General features: G+C 44.8%; 1 protein-coding gene across 1 annotated transcript; it reads left to right on the top strand.

Annotated features, from left to right (window-relative positions):
- The first annotated feature begins 931 nt into the window (after positions 1-931).
- On the top strand, positions 932-3,831 carry LOC118395674 (E3 SUMO-protein ligase EGR2-like). Its single transcript, XM_035789542.2, has 2 exons — positions 932-1,379; positions 1,634-3,831. The coding sequence occupies exons 1-2, from the start codon at positions 1,223-1,225 to the stop codon at positions 2,944-2,946; spliced, it is 1,470 nt and encodes a 489-aa protein (XP_035645435.1). The 5' UTR covers positions 932-1,222; the 3' UTR covers positions 2,947-3,831.
- The last annotated feature ends 10,677 nt before the right edge of the window (positions 3,832-14,508 follow it).

Raw genomic sequence — 14,508 nt, 5'->3', positions numbered from 1 at the left:
AATCCATATTAATGCCCATGATTTTGGAATGAGATGTCCGATGAGCAGGTGTCCACATACCTTTGGTCATGAAGTGTACAACAAAAATATCAAATGTTTCAGGTAATCCAATGCCTCTCTTTTGAGTTTAAGGTCTGTCATCTTTTGATGTGAGCAAGTGCATAGCTTAGCTTAGCCTACAGGGTGCATCCCAAAGAGTACCCTATTCCCAATGGGTCCCAGTCAAAAGCAGTGCACAGTGTACAAAGGAAACTGCCTACAACTGTTACTTTTTAAAATGTTTTTCAAGCATGTGGTCAAACTTTCATAAGCAGTTAAATATTGATGTGTGCAGTAACTTCAGCTGCCACAATGGAAAGTTCTAATTGGGGGGAGGGATTGCTTCTTCCTTGTCGACATCACAGTTAACTTGATTTGGAAAATCTCTTCTATGAATCATACAGACAATTGAAATTGATTCGTCTGGCTTAGTAGCCTATACACAACGTGTTATGCCCTAAAGCCTTCCTAAACTTCATCTGTTTAATTGATGAGAAATTAAGTTGTTTGGTGTCTTGGTGTGTTGGTTGGTGGCAGAAGGCATTAGACATCTCCACACGGCATAGAATGACTGTCTACAAACTACCATGTATATTAGTCGACCGAGTTAAACGTAAGAACACTTGCCATGCCACTGCCATGATATCTTGCTATCATGATTTGACAAATCAAGCGTTTATTATCACACATAACATTAAACATTCCCGATGGTATATCAATGGCAGTCTCTCTCGCAGATCCAAGAGACTTGTTGCAACGTCAGAATCGTAACTCTCATTTTTTTGGGGAAGCCCGTCACATCCTCTGTCCATGTATGGGCATGAAGTTTACACGCAGCAGGGAATCCTCTCACTGGAGCCGATGAATGGGGGGAGGGCTCTAGCGACCCGCCAGAGTGTATATAAGGAGAGGCGAGGGAAGCCACTGGTGTGAAACATAGCCACAGCAACAGATAGCCGAAAAGCTAAAAAGCGATACAGCACGCAGTCATCTGGACAAAAAGGACATTTCGAATTATTTATTGACACATTTTTCCTCAAACGACTACCTGCACATTTTCGGGGATAATCGACGACCCCGTGCACCAGAGGGAAAAGGACGCATCATTTGCATCTGCTTTGTTTTATTTTTTTGTCTACCTACACTTACCTGGATTGACAGACTTGAAATCAATCTCGCAATCATGCTGAACAACATGGATTTGAACTCTAAAGATTCCTTCTACCCACAGTTTGAGAATTGTAACGGTTCTTCCCTGGGGGTGGAAAATAGCGCTCGGAAAGATACCCAGGAGATGTTTTCGGACGCAGAGAGAGGAGCACCTGCCCAGTATACCCCTGGTAAATTCGCAGTAGCCTCTTGCTGCATTGCATAATATGATAAATCAATATGCATGCATTGACAGTTTAAATAAGATTGTTTGTGGTTGCACATTGTGATTTATTAAAAACATCCCATGGATTTAATTTGGCCCATTTGCAGCGTATATGTTATGCATTTATGCTTATTGATTACCCAACGACTTTACTTTATGTGCAATTATCAGAATACAATCAACCTTTGTAATGACAAACTTTCCCTCTTTCTTTTTCAGAGGGAGCACCTGTAACCCTGAAAACTGAGGCCTCCAACTCAGATTTCGCCTTTAATCCCTGTGAGGGGCCCAAAGGCACCTCCTCCTCCCTCGCCTACTCAGGCAGATTCTATGTCGAGGCGACTCAGGGTGGCCCGTGCAGCACTGAGACATTGCTCAACATGATCACAGAAATTGTCGGTATTTCTACGTTACCGATCTCCGAAGTTCAACTGAGCACCATGGACAGCAGCAGCTTCGGCGACGCGGGCGTCCAGAGGCAATCCTCCACCTGCAGCGCCACCCCGCCCTTGTACTCGCCGGGGCAGACATGCCCCAGATACCCCGACGGTCAGTCCGGCGGCCAAGCTCAAGATTCAACCTCTCCCCACGTGAGCTTCGGCTCCCCCGCTCAAGTCCGAAACCAGAACAGCACCACCGAGCCACAGTCAGAAGCTGCGTCTTTTCCAGTGGTGGTCAAGAATGAATTCGATAGCAGCTGTTACGAATGGGGCACGTTCAATAAATCGGACGCCTATTTGGAAACGAGCTTCCAAACATCAGAAACGTTCCCGATGTCCAGTGACTTCCCGTCTGACCAACAAGTGGATGTAAAGGAACTTTTGGACTCATTTTCACCCATGTGTCCTAACCCAGAGATGGAGTTCAAAGTTGAAGGTGGAATCAAGCAGGAGCAGTGCTATTCTGACACCTGCTCTCAGAGTTTCTGCAGTTCTCTTTACCCCAACTACCCAGTGCCAGTCATGGACCACTCAACCAACAACCTCCTCAAGCCAGCTATGTTTCCCAACATTGAACTTCCGCCATTATCTAATCAGTGCGATTCGTCTTGCCAGCTTACCTCACCAGCTTTACCCAGTACTATAGACTCAATTCTTTACTCCTCCTTGTTGCCAGACTCCTTTGCCCAAAGTTACACGCCGCGCGCGCAAAAGGCACCGCGTGTCAGGAAAAGCCCCGCCGCCTCTACCGGGCCTGCCAAAGAGAAACCCTTCACCTGCCCCATGGAGAACTGCGACCGGCGCTTCTCCCGCTCGGATGAACTCAACAGGCACATCCGCATCCACACCGGACACAAACCCTTTCAGTGCCGCATCTGTCTGCGCAGTTTCAGCCGTAGCGACCACCTCACCACCCACACCCGGACTCACACGGGAGAGAAGCCGTTCTCCTGCGACGTATGCGGCAAAAGGTTCGCTCGGAGCGACGAGAGGAAACGGCACGGTCGTGTGCACCTGAAACAGAAAGAAAAGATGGAGCTGAAGCCACAAGTGATCAGTGCGTGGCCATTTACTCTTCCCGAGGGAATTTGAAGAGACCCCATTACGCACACGAGTAGCTCTGTCCACACAACATTACAATCTTTCCGTCGAAGATAAAACGCTTAACAGTTCATTGCTGATTACAGGTCGACTTATCAACGTTTGCGGTGTGACATATAGGTCGAGTGAAATTGGTTTGACTGTGAACGTCTCTATAGGGAGTCTAAGAATAAGGATGTTTTGCGAGTTAGATTTGCATAGTGCTATATCGGGGAGCGAATTGTGAAAAGGGTCTGCTCTTTCGACCCTAGTTTACTTGCTGCTGCTGACTCTATGCAAGACATGCATGACTTGATTGTAAAACCTTCCCGAGTTGACAGCTCAACAGACACGTATTGTGTTTCTCTGTTACAATCAACCAATTTGATCATTGCAAACCAAACACCAAGGCATCATAACAAATGTCTTCACCAGTTCACTACCCTTTCGTCTGGACAGCTCCAACGTCAAACCACGACGAAGAAATATACCATTGAGACAACGAACTGCATCGAAATTGCTGGGCTATATTGCACTTATATACCTAATTTGAGATATCCTCTATCCACTAGAAAGTCGTATATTTTTTGCTTTCGAGGCTTTTATAACACTAACACTGCAACCAGTCAGATAGTGGTTCTTCAAATGCATGTTTATGTTCATGTGGTATTATTAAATATAGCCAACAAATAACTTAGTCCTCCACTTACCGAATGGAAGTGTGAAGGAGACTTCGTTTTATGACATGAATGTAACACATTGTTCTTGGCTTTAGTCACAAAGCAGTCCATTTGTGCCAAGGTTTTGATAATTTATTTTGCTTTGCTGTTAGTATTCTATTGATTGGTCTTTGTGTTGTATTTAAAGAAAACTGGTTGAATTATTAAATCGTGGAAGTTATACCATAAATGGAAAATAAATATATTTGTATGACTGTACTTTGTATTTTTATAGCTGTGTATATACATATTTCAAAAGACCACTGTTTAACCTTGAATTGTTAAAGTGTAAAAGGCTTTTTTAAACAAACTCACAATGTTTTACGTGTACTTTTGGAGGGCTGGTAGCAAACAGTGTTTTAGAGAGATTGTCATTTGATATCAAATATATTTCTAAGACAAGTAAAAGATGACCTAACTGTTCGTATAATAGTGACTCGAAATCTCATTTGATTCCACTGCTAATCAGTTCGTGATGAGGACTATAGTGTTAAACTAGTAAGTCATTATACATGGCTCTGGTACAGTACGATGTACTGTATTGTACTGTCAAGCCAGAATTGACTAGCAGCACAACACTAAAACATTGCTGTTGAGTAATCAGGTAGCACACATTGCTGCGAGTTTACGTACTTTTCAGATGAGATGATTTAAGACTTGACAAGGCATTGCTGATGAGGAAGCTATTCACTTTAGCAACAAAAAAAGACAATGGTTATGGCTTGGCGAGAATGTCACCAATCAGTCAGGGTACTGTAAAAAAAAAAAATTAAACTCGCCTTAAGTTATATTAACTGCTTGGGTATATAATGAATTTTGTATATATACACAGTTTATATGAAAATACTTTCGATAAATTGAATATTGATGTTGTTATTTTTATGACAAATGTTTATGAATAAAATGTGTGGTTTTCTGGAAACATTGCAAGAGTCATTTGTCCATGCATAGAAATTCCTCAGTCCTTCCTCCCTATACTGACAACTTCCTTTATGTAAGTGGCACACTCATATGGATGACTATTGCGGCTGTTCCTAAAAATACACGTTCTTAACGGGGCATCCTAGCACCAGCAGATAGTGGAATCCTAACATTTGACATCACAGTTCTATGTAATGTTGACTCACAAGGCTTTGGACTCCCAACTCATTAAAGTGAATACCCAATTACTCATTGTTGTGATTCTGTTCCATCTGACAGGAAAAAGATCACAGGTTTATAGCTACCAAACGATGAGATACTCACATTAGGTGAGGGATGACACCATTATAATTTATTTGGTATAACCTCGGCTGCAGATGTTTCAGTCTAAAACAGACCTTCATCAGAAAGGGACCTTAACAATACTTCCTATTTCCATGGAGGTCTATGGCCTGTTGTATGTTGTTAGCCTCAAATGGACCCATAGAAATACTGCATGTCTCCATGGTTAGCCTCTCCTCTGTCTAACCTGTCATTCATTCCCACAATGCTGATAGATAAGAGATCAATGATGTTTGTTTCTCTCTAGTTGGCTCTTTGTGACCCAGTAGCACTGCAATCGTCCCATTTCACCTTCTCCTTTTCATAGTGGCTGTGTCGACAGAATGTTACCTATTGACAGTTGTTGCTTTGACTCGCTCATCATTCATATCCTTCATATCACTTATCAAAGGATATGCAATTTCCAGGAGATCACATCCTGCTAATTCAATGGTACTTTGACTTTTGTGTGGTGCTGCTCCTTTACCAGTGTGCAGTAGGTCTACTAAATGCAACTGAGTCCATTTGTGGACTCAATGTGTCAGAGGTTTTTTTTTTTAAAGAAGGCAAGAAACTAGCATATTTCAATGTCTAATGTTATTTCTATGCAAATGACAGATTGCACTCTCATCGGGCTGTTGTACTCTTGAGCTGGCAATCAGTTATCTCATTGGTCACTCATGAGTTAGATCAGACTTGGTAAGATTGTTCCGAACAGAAACAAGCATTTTCTATGTATCGTTATTGCCCATTATTATGCTCATAATTATGCTATACTTGAGGTTTTAACAACCAAGATATCTGCATACAATACTTTATGCTGTATCACAGGCACATCATATAGTGTTGATTGTTGTGCCCTGAAAGTTTAATTCCCAACAATGGCATGTGAAAAGGTCTACATTAACAACTTCGAAAAATTATTCTATTCTATGCATGGCCTTTCTGGCTGTTGGTCCACATTAGAGCAGAGTAGAGCAGGATCTTCCCTGGCGGTGGTTAACGCAACTCAGCCCGTTGTGTTCCCCACTGAAGGGGAGTAGGGAATACCAAGAGAGGAGACAAGAGAGAGTTATATCGGGATAACACTGGAGAGACAGTCGAGATCTTCAGCACACTTCCTTCTGTAGGCAACTCGCTTGGACTCTCTCCAGGCAATCTGTCGTTAGTAGTGTATCGGCAGGCAGGCAGGCAGGCAATTTAGAACCCCCTGTGTGCCTGTGACGTGGCTGCCTGGCAGAACATTGCCCCTTGCCCACACCAGTGTGTAAGAGCCTGCGTTCTCCCCGTCTCTCTGACAACACAACGCACCATACCAGGCAGCGTGAAACATGTGACCCACACCACACGGAGCTCAAAGTATATTACCAACTCCTGTCCATCATCACTTATGGATGGCAACAGTTCTCTTCCATCCATCCTCACCACTTCCAAAAGCAGAGGGGACGGGGGGGATATTCGGTGGTATAGCACATTGTTTAAGTAGCCAACATGTCCAGTGGAGGATGGTTGAAATCTGAATTGCATAGCTGTGCAGTTACAGTGATTCATTATCCAGACACTTGAAGTCTGAAGAGCTGTTGAACTGTGCCACTGATGGAATCCCGCATGGAGCAGCTCAAACTGGTATTCTTCTTCCGCATTCAGATCTAGAACATGACTCCTGTGAACCCCGTGACTGCAGCCTCAACCATATCAGCTGTGATTACCAACCCCCCCAAATAGCCGATCACGAATTGCTCTCAGATATATGTTAATGTTGTTTCAAACCATGTATATTTCATGGAGATGAGAGTCCAGCCCGCAATGCATCAACTCCACTTTCAGGTTGACATTTATGGAGCTGACGCCGCACGGTGGTTGTTAATAATTATATGAAGGCCATTAAGTAGCCCTGTCGGGGAAAACTGGCGAGCCCCGCGGATACCTGTTTTCACCGGGGTAGGCCCTGCACGACGGTGATGACAACTCATTGTGTCAATCAGACCCCAGCCGTCAGCTCCGTAGTGCATAGTGTTGACATGAAGCTCAAGCAACAACCACAGGAGAAAGGGAGAGTCATAAAAGTCGAATTACTAGAACGGAAATCACCATTCAAGTGAATGTTCTGTAATGGGTAATGAGTTTCAGTAATTCAATTCATATACAATGTCTGTGTGATTGATGCTTTCTAAGGGGCCAGTGAGACAAAAAAAAAGCGTAGCCCGGTTGTCTTTCCCATTGAATCGCATTTCAACTGGATATGAAGTCAACCTTGCTATTTATCTGCCTGAATCATATTCATGTTTTGGTTGAAGATTACACGAAGAAACCTGACGCGGGAATGAAACCTAGTAAAGGATTAGATATTGTAGTGAATTCGGGGGTAGCCAAGACTTGAACCCGGTTCCAGCGACTGTCAAGCCAACACCTTACCCTTTATGCCAGTTACGCCTTGTTGATGAGGTTGGTGGTAGGTGTTGGGTTAAGTTCGCTACATTACCCCTTCCTTTGGGAGAGCGTGTCCGCATGCTTCTCTATTCTAAGTCACTCTCGTGTACACGCCTATCCCCACGGCTGCCATCCCACCTCTGACACCCATGTTACGAATTCGGGTTAGGGTTATCATCCCCCTTTTCTGGCCTTGTGCACTAGGTATTGGAATGTCAAAGAATTCCATGTGCATGTGGTTAGTTGCAGCCCACCTTCATCTCACAAGCACACTTCTGTTCTTGGCATTTATCCAACATCTGCAAACATCATGACTTGAAGGATGCAAGAACCTAGAAGGGCTAAGGTTAGATAATAACCCCTGTGTGGTTAAGGTCAGGGTATTATTTAGGTACAGACAGCTCCATAATAAAAAGCATTCACTACTAAAATGCCTATAAGGGATGAAAAGTTGCACTCCATCCGCTGTGCAAGCTATCCACTACTGTGGGGCTGAAATGAGTTAGGGAACGCCTGTATAAGTAGTTACTGCCCTGGGCCTCTCAAGAGCACAAAACAACCCCATTGTCTATGCTTGAACTCCAAACATTTCTGTCTATGGCAATAATCCAATAATCACTCTTCTGAAACGTATTGTGAATGCATTTGCTTATATTACGCATCAGGGTCCGATTTAACGGTTCAAGTCTACAGCGTTCAGGCCTCCTCAAGTACCCATTAATAATCACAGTCACCCTTCTTCAGACGCACGTCTACATGGTGTATGACCACACCGGCCGCCACGTCTCGATTGATCCGTTACAAGGTAATCACTGCGTAATTTGATTCGCACCTAGAGAACGCGTAGAAGCAGGCGCGCCATGGTCCTTCTGGTGGGCTCGGTAATCAAGCTGCATAATCACACCGCGGTAATAGCAATCAGGCTTAGCGGATTAATGCCGCGGCTCAGATCATTTCCCGGTCCGGTGGTCCCCATATCTGATCCTGAAGAAGGGTGTAGGTGTTCTGGAGAGCGCCAGGTGATTAAGACTAGAAACTGTTGAAAACGGCGAAGGAGCTCGTTATGCAAACCTGTTCTCCAAGTGTCTAATTCTTTCCCATTGTTCCGGAGGCGCCAAATTTCTTCATTAATATGACTGATCAGGCGAGACACTATAGCGGATGGATGGGAGGGGAAACGCACTGTACTCATTTCTCGTATCTCTTCCCTGACAAATTGCGTGTCAAACCAAAGGGTCAAGGAGTCTTCGTTTGCTGTTCTATTCCCGCACACAACATCTCCTTGGTAACTCATTCAAAGGTGCACGGCAATGGAAAGGTGAATATTTCTTGGCGTGAGGTAAATTACTTCAAGGCAATTCAATCACTACTGGACAATTCACCGCTGTCCTTGATGCAAACCGTCAAAAAGCAAAGGCCCTCATAATAACCCTGGATCGTTAGTATGCTGTGCATCTGCCATGACAGGCATTATTGGAGAAAAATATTTCTTGAAGATCCTGGCAGGCAGTGTCTTCTCTACTTTTACCATTGTTTCGTCCCAAATGGCGCCCTATTCCCTAAATCAGGGATGTGCAACTCAGTATCTGTATGCAAAACATTTGAGTGGCCTCCCTCTTGACAGCTGAGAGCGTAATTTTTCAAAGTTTCAGAGTTCATTTCGTGCAATTCTACACATTTTGCCATAGGGTGGAGAGAAATGTTTGCAGTTTTTAATATGATATCGGAGTTAGACTGACTAAAAAAATCAGTGGGGGCCCCCAGCCGGTAATTCCACCATGATAACACGTTTTGATAGCTTAGCGGCCAGCTAACTTAGCAATCGAAAAAATGTTAGCTAACATGGGCTAATTGACTGATTATCAGTGACGGACATAAACTGCCGATGCACAACCAACTGTCTAAATTGCACCTTGTGCATTCTACGATTCTAACTCGCAACAGTAAATTGAGCCCCCGACTGAGTTTTCTTGTGGAAATTGATCCCAGTGCCTTCAAAAGGGGAGCCCATCCCTGTCCTATATAATGTATTACCTTTGACCAGAGCCCCATGTGTGGTTGTATTGTGTTTAAAATTGTCCAATCAATCAATCAAACAAATAAAGGGAATAGGGTGCCATTTTGGACACACATCATGTTAACACAGGGGGATAATGTAGTTTCCTAGTATTTATGGTGGGATTCATTTATTGCCAATTTATTGATTCACAGCTCTAATGGAAATGTGAGACGAATTACCAGGCAATGACCAATGTACTCTACCAATGTGCAGTACCATCATGTACTGTCCCAATGTAAATGATATCTTAGGTGTGCTCTACTGCACTAGTTGTCTCTCTGGATAAGAGCATCTGCTAAATGACTAAATGTGAGATTACTCACTGTGTATACCTGTGGCTTCTTGCCAGATGTCAAACTGATTGATTTTGTGGAATATCTAAGTAAATTCAGTTACAGTTTATACTCTTTGGATTCTAAATGCCTACAGTTGTATTGATAGCCCTGAGTCATCGACATGTCATTACGTAAGGTTTTCTAAGAAGATCTTTGATTCGGAACGAAATGAGACTAGAAACAAAGAAAGGACCAGGAAAACCCCAAAGCGAGAACCCAAGACAAGAGCACTCTGTTACGACAACAACCCCCCCCTCTCTCTCATTGTCGCCTTAGCTTGCATTGGAACTTTTTCAGCCCCCCCTGGCTATAACAATGCCCCTGACAGTGGCTCCGCCTGCATGGGATGGCATCCAGCAGATCCAAGATGGATGGCAGGATGCAATGGGTTAACCATTAACCTGGTCCAGCCGGTGGCACTGGAAGCACAGCAACAGGCTCAGCGACTCTCAGCGGCTCAACTTCCTCTAGTCTAGTGTGATGGATCAGTCTGTGATGGCCGACATTGTGTATAGATTCTACGGGATACCTCCCCTGTTTTCCCTAGATTGGGCTGAGGTGTAGTGCACTGGGTCCCCTGTGATGGCTGGTTCCTGCCACGCCCAGTGATGGATGGATCGGCTCCACCACTCTGCTGATTCAGCGATGTACTCCGAGTGTCTGAAGAGTAGAAATTTCAGTGTGTTTGTGTAGTTCACACCTTGCAATACATTGTTCTTAGTGGAAACGAATTACAATAGCGAAGTGTTGTACCAGAATGCTGGAGTTGGACTTCAACCATGTCATAGATATACGACTACATTTAGCCACACTTTATTGGCTAGAGACCCATTTCTTTTCTTCCAACTGGCTCTCAAAGCATTCAGCTTTATGGCAGCCTGTTTCAAGTTCTCCAATTTAATAAACATCTACAAATATCCATGCCGTACAAGCACAATCACACAACGTCCTCTCCTAAAATAAAGCGTCACGTATGTTCAGGCCCGGCAGATCAGTGTGTGCATTGAGTGATTACTTTAGGGGAGGACGTTTGAGGAGCATTAATGAGGCATGTCTTGTGACAGCTGTGTCACTACGAGCCGTCTGTTTGCGGTCTTGCTGTACTGTCGCGATTCAGACGAACACCGGGGAAGGAGATGTACTGTGGCCAAGCGATGGAACCGGTGCACCGCTCTCCTCTAACGATGGCTCACCCACCGAGCATCACTGCAAATGGCAGAGGCCTGGAGAAAACTCGGTGTGTGTGTGTGTGTGTGTGTGTGTGTGTGTGTGTGTGTGTGTGTGTGTGTGTGTGTGCGTGCATTTTTGTGTGTGTGTGTCCGTGCATGTGCATGTGTGTTAATGATAACCCCTCTGTCACGGGCAAGATGGAATCAGAGAGCCTGAAAGAGAGGGAGAGCGAGAGAGAGAAGCCTGAGCCATAAAGAATAGCAGTACAAAATGAGTGGGCTGAACGGAACGCGGGCTCTGCTAGTACACTGAACCTTCAGCTTGAGCAGGGTGAGGATTTGCATTTGCTTACCAGGCTCAACGCAGCTCTCTGTTTCCTGCATCTGAATGAACCATCAAATCAAGCATCGCACATCTCAGCAGCATGAAATGTATGCAAAACGTACCTACTACAGTAGTAACAGCATCGATCATCTAGCAAAGGGATATGGTGTGCATGTCAAATACTGTGTTGCTATAGCAGTGAATTATAACCATTAGCTGGGGGACTTTGAAAAATCTAACCATGTAAACATAGTCATTCTCCTCTGTGGCTTGACAGTATTACGATAATAAATGCAATTTAGTAGACACCTTTATCCAAAGCGACTTACAGTCATGCGTGCATACATATTTTTATATACAGTGTATTCAGAAGGTATTCAGACCCCTTGACATTTTCATGTTACAGCCTTATTCTAAAATTGATTAAATAAAACATGTTCCTCATCAAGCTGTACACAATACCCCATAATGACCAAGCGAAAGCAGGTTTTTAGAAAGTTGTGCAAATTTATAAAAAACACAACAGAAATACCTTATTTACATAAGCATTCAGACCCTTTACTATGAGACTCGAAATTGAGCTCAGGTGCATCCTGTTTCCATTGATCATCCTTGAGATGTTTCTACAACTTGATTGGAGTCCACCTGTGGTAAATGTAATTGATTGGAAATTATTTGGAAAGGCACACACCTGTCTATATAAGGTTCTACTGTTGACAGTGCATGTCAGAGCAAAAACCAAGCCATGAGGTCGAAGGAATTGTCCATAGAGCTCCGAGACAGGATTGTGTCAAGGCACAGATCTGGGGAAGGGTACAACAACTTTTCTGCAGCATTGAAGGTCCCCAAGAACACAGTGGTCCCCAAGAACACACATTCTTAAATGGAAGAAGTTTGGACCCACCAAGACTCTTCCTAGAGCTGGCCGCCCGGCCAAACTGAGCAATCGGGAGAGAAGAGCCTTTGTCAGGGAGGTGACCAAGAACCCAATGGACACTCTGACAGAGCTCCAGAGTTCCTCTGTGGAGATGGGAGAACCTTCAACAAGGACAACCACCTCTGCCGCATTCCACCAATCAGACCTTTATGGTAGTGGCTAGACAGAAGCCACTCCTCAGCAAAAGGCACATGACAGCCTGCTTGGAGTTTGGAGTTTGCCAAAAAGCACCTACAAGATTCTCTGGTCTGATGAAACCAAGAATTATTGTCATCTACTAATTGCTCAGAGGCAAACATGCCAAATTACATTGGTTGTGTCTTGGGCACCATATTCCCTACGGGTCCTGGTCAAAAGTAGTGCACGAAATAGGGAATTTACTTTTTTTCTTCATAATCTCATACTCAGTTATGATAGGAGTTGATGGGACCCAATCAGTCGTTGAGACAAAGTGGAGTAATCCAAGTTGATCGTGCTCAGGGCACGAAGGTAGGCTACACAGTATGACGTCACCTGTCTGTCATATCGATACACCACACATTATAACCTGTCCAGTCGAAACACCACATTGCAGCCCCCCCAGGCAATAGTGTAATGTCACAAGTGGCTTTCTCCAGCCTCAGCTAGCGTCATACAAACACACCTCCACATGGAAACACTGTGGCTGTGTACCAAATGCATAATATAGGGAATTGTGGGCCATTTAGGACTCATCCTCAGCCAGCATCACACACACCTCCGTAGGAGAACAGTAGCAGGCTGTTGCGGAGTAGTAGTAGCTAGCTAGAGAATCCCCTGTTCTTTTCCTCCATCCTGGTTTGTACCTGCTCTTTTACCCCCCCGGTTAAAAGTATAGCATCACACAAAGTCACAACCCCCCTCACTCCTCTCCTCCCTTCAATGACGCATGATGGAGCTGCTCCTCCCTCTCCGCTCCCCCAGTGCCGTGGCCTTTGGGCGGGTGATGGATTGTCCCCCTCACCTGGGGGAGGTAGGGGAGAGTGACGTCTCTCTCTGTTCTGAGTGTAGTGACGCCATGCTGGGGCCACACAGGGGCCCCTCAAAAGGCCTCAGTTGACCCAGATCCCAGACCTTGGCAGTATCACAGACGGAAACTGTCGCTGGATGTGATCCCCTTGGAGTGTTTTAAGCCCCTTAAGAGACGTTTAGCGGTTATTTGCTTTGTTCTTTTTAAATAGGGGTTTCGTATGAATGACTCAGAGCATCACTGGCCATTTGAAAATCAAAACACTTTCTCTTGTTATAGCCGCTAATTCCCTTGTCTTGGGCTGCTCTAATAGCACTCCCATGGATCATGGGACAATGTGAATTAATGCTCGGTTGGGTAATTACTTTTGAGGCTAAGGTGATTATGAGATAAACTTAGGTGAAAATGGAAAATGATATAAAAGGGGCAATTAAACCGGTTTCTAAATTCTAAAAAGGAGAATGTGTATTTTTAAATGTGTGCTTTAAAATGTGTTAAAAAAAGTAATGTTTCTGTTGAATAACAGACCGTGGACTGTACTTAAAGAGCCACAAGGCTGTTTGAAGAGCCAACGTTGAATATGCATTATCCTTCCCCCCTAGTTTAAATAATACATAGCATTGGTACAATATAACTTTGCAATATAGTTAAACTATACAATCTAGTTCACAGTGTCCGTGTGCAGGCCAATAATTTATTTAATTGACAAAATCTATCACAACTCAGATGCAGACGCGGGAGGCGGATTGTACAGTTCTCAGATGATTTATTAGAAACACGAGGGCAGGTAGAGGTTTGTGATCAGGTCAGAGTCAGGCAGGTACAGGACTGCAGGCAGGCTCGGGGCAGGTAGAGGTTTGTGATCAGGTCAGAGTCAGGCAGGTACAGGACTGCAGGCAGGCTCGGGGCAGGTAGAGGTTTGTGATCAGGTCAGAGTCAGGCAGGTACAGGACTGCAGGCAGGCTCGGGTTCGGGGCAGGTAGAGGTTTGTGATCAGGTCAGAGTCAGGCAGGTACAGGACTGCAGGCAGGCTCGGGGCAGGTAGAGGTTTGTGATCAGGTCAGAGTCAGGCAGGTACAGGACTGCAGGCAGGCTCGGGGCAGGTAGAGGTTTGTGATCAGGTCAGAGTCAGGCAGGTACAGGACTGCAGGCAGGTACGGGGCACTGATCAGGTCAGAGTCAGGCAGGTACAGGACTGGCAGGCAGGTAGAGGTTTGTGATCAGGTCAGAGTCAGGCAGGTACAGGACTGCAGGCAGGCTCGGGGCAGGTAGAGGTTTGTGATCAGGTCAGAGTCAGGCAGGTACAGGACTGCAGGCAGGCTCGGGTTCGGGGCAGGCAGAGGTTTGTGATCAGGTCAGAGTCAGGCAGG

The sequence above is a fragment of the Oncorhynchus keta genome, chromosome 29 (assembly GCF_023373465.1).
Source record: "Oncorhynchus keta strain PuntledgeMale-10-30-2019 chromosome 29, Oket_V2, whole genome shotgun sequence".
Classification (NCBI taxonomy): Eukaryota; Metazoa; Chordata; class Actinopteri; order Salmoniformes; family Salmonidae; genus Oncorhynchus; species Oncorhynchus keta.
Note: the sequence above shows the minus strand (reverse complement) of the source record. Positions and strands in the feature narration are given on the sequence as shown.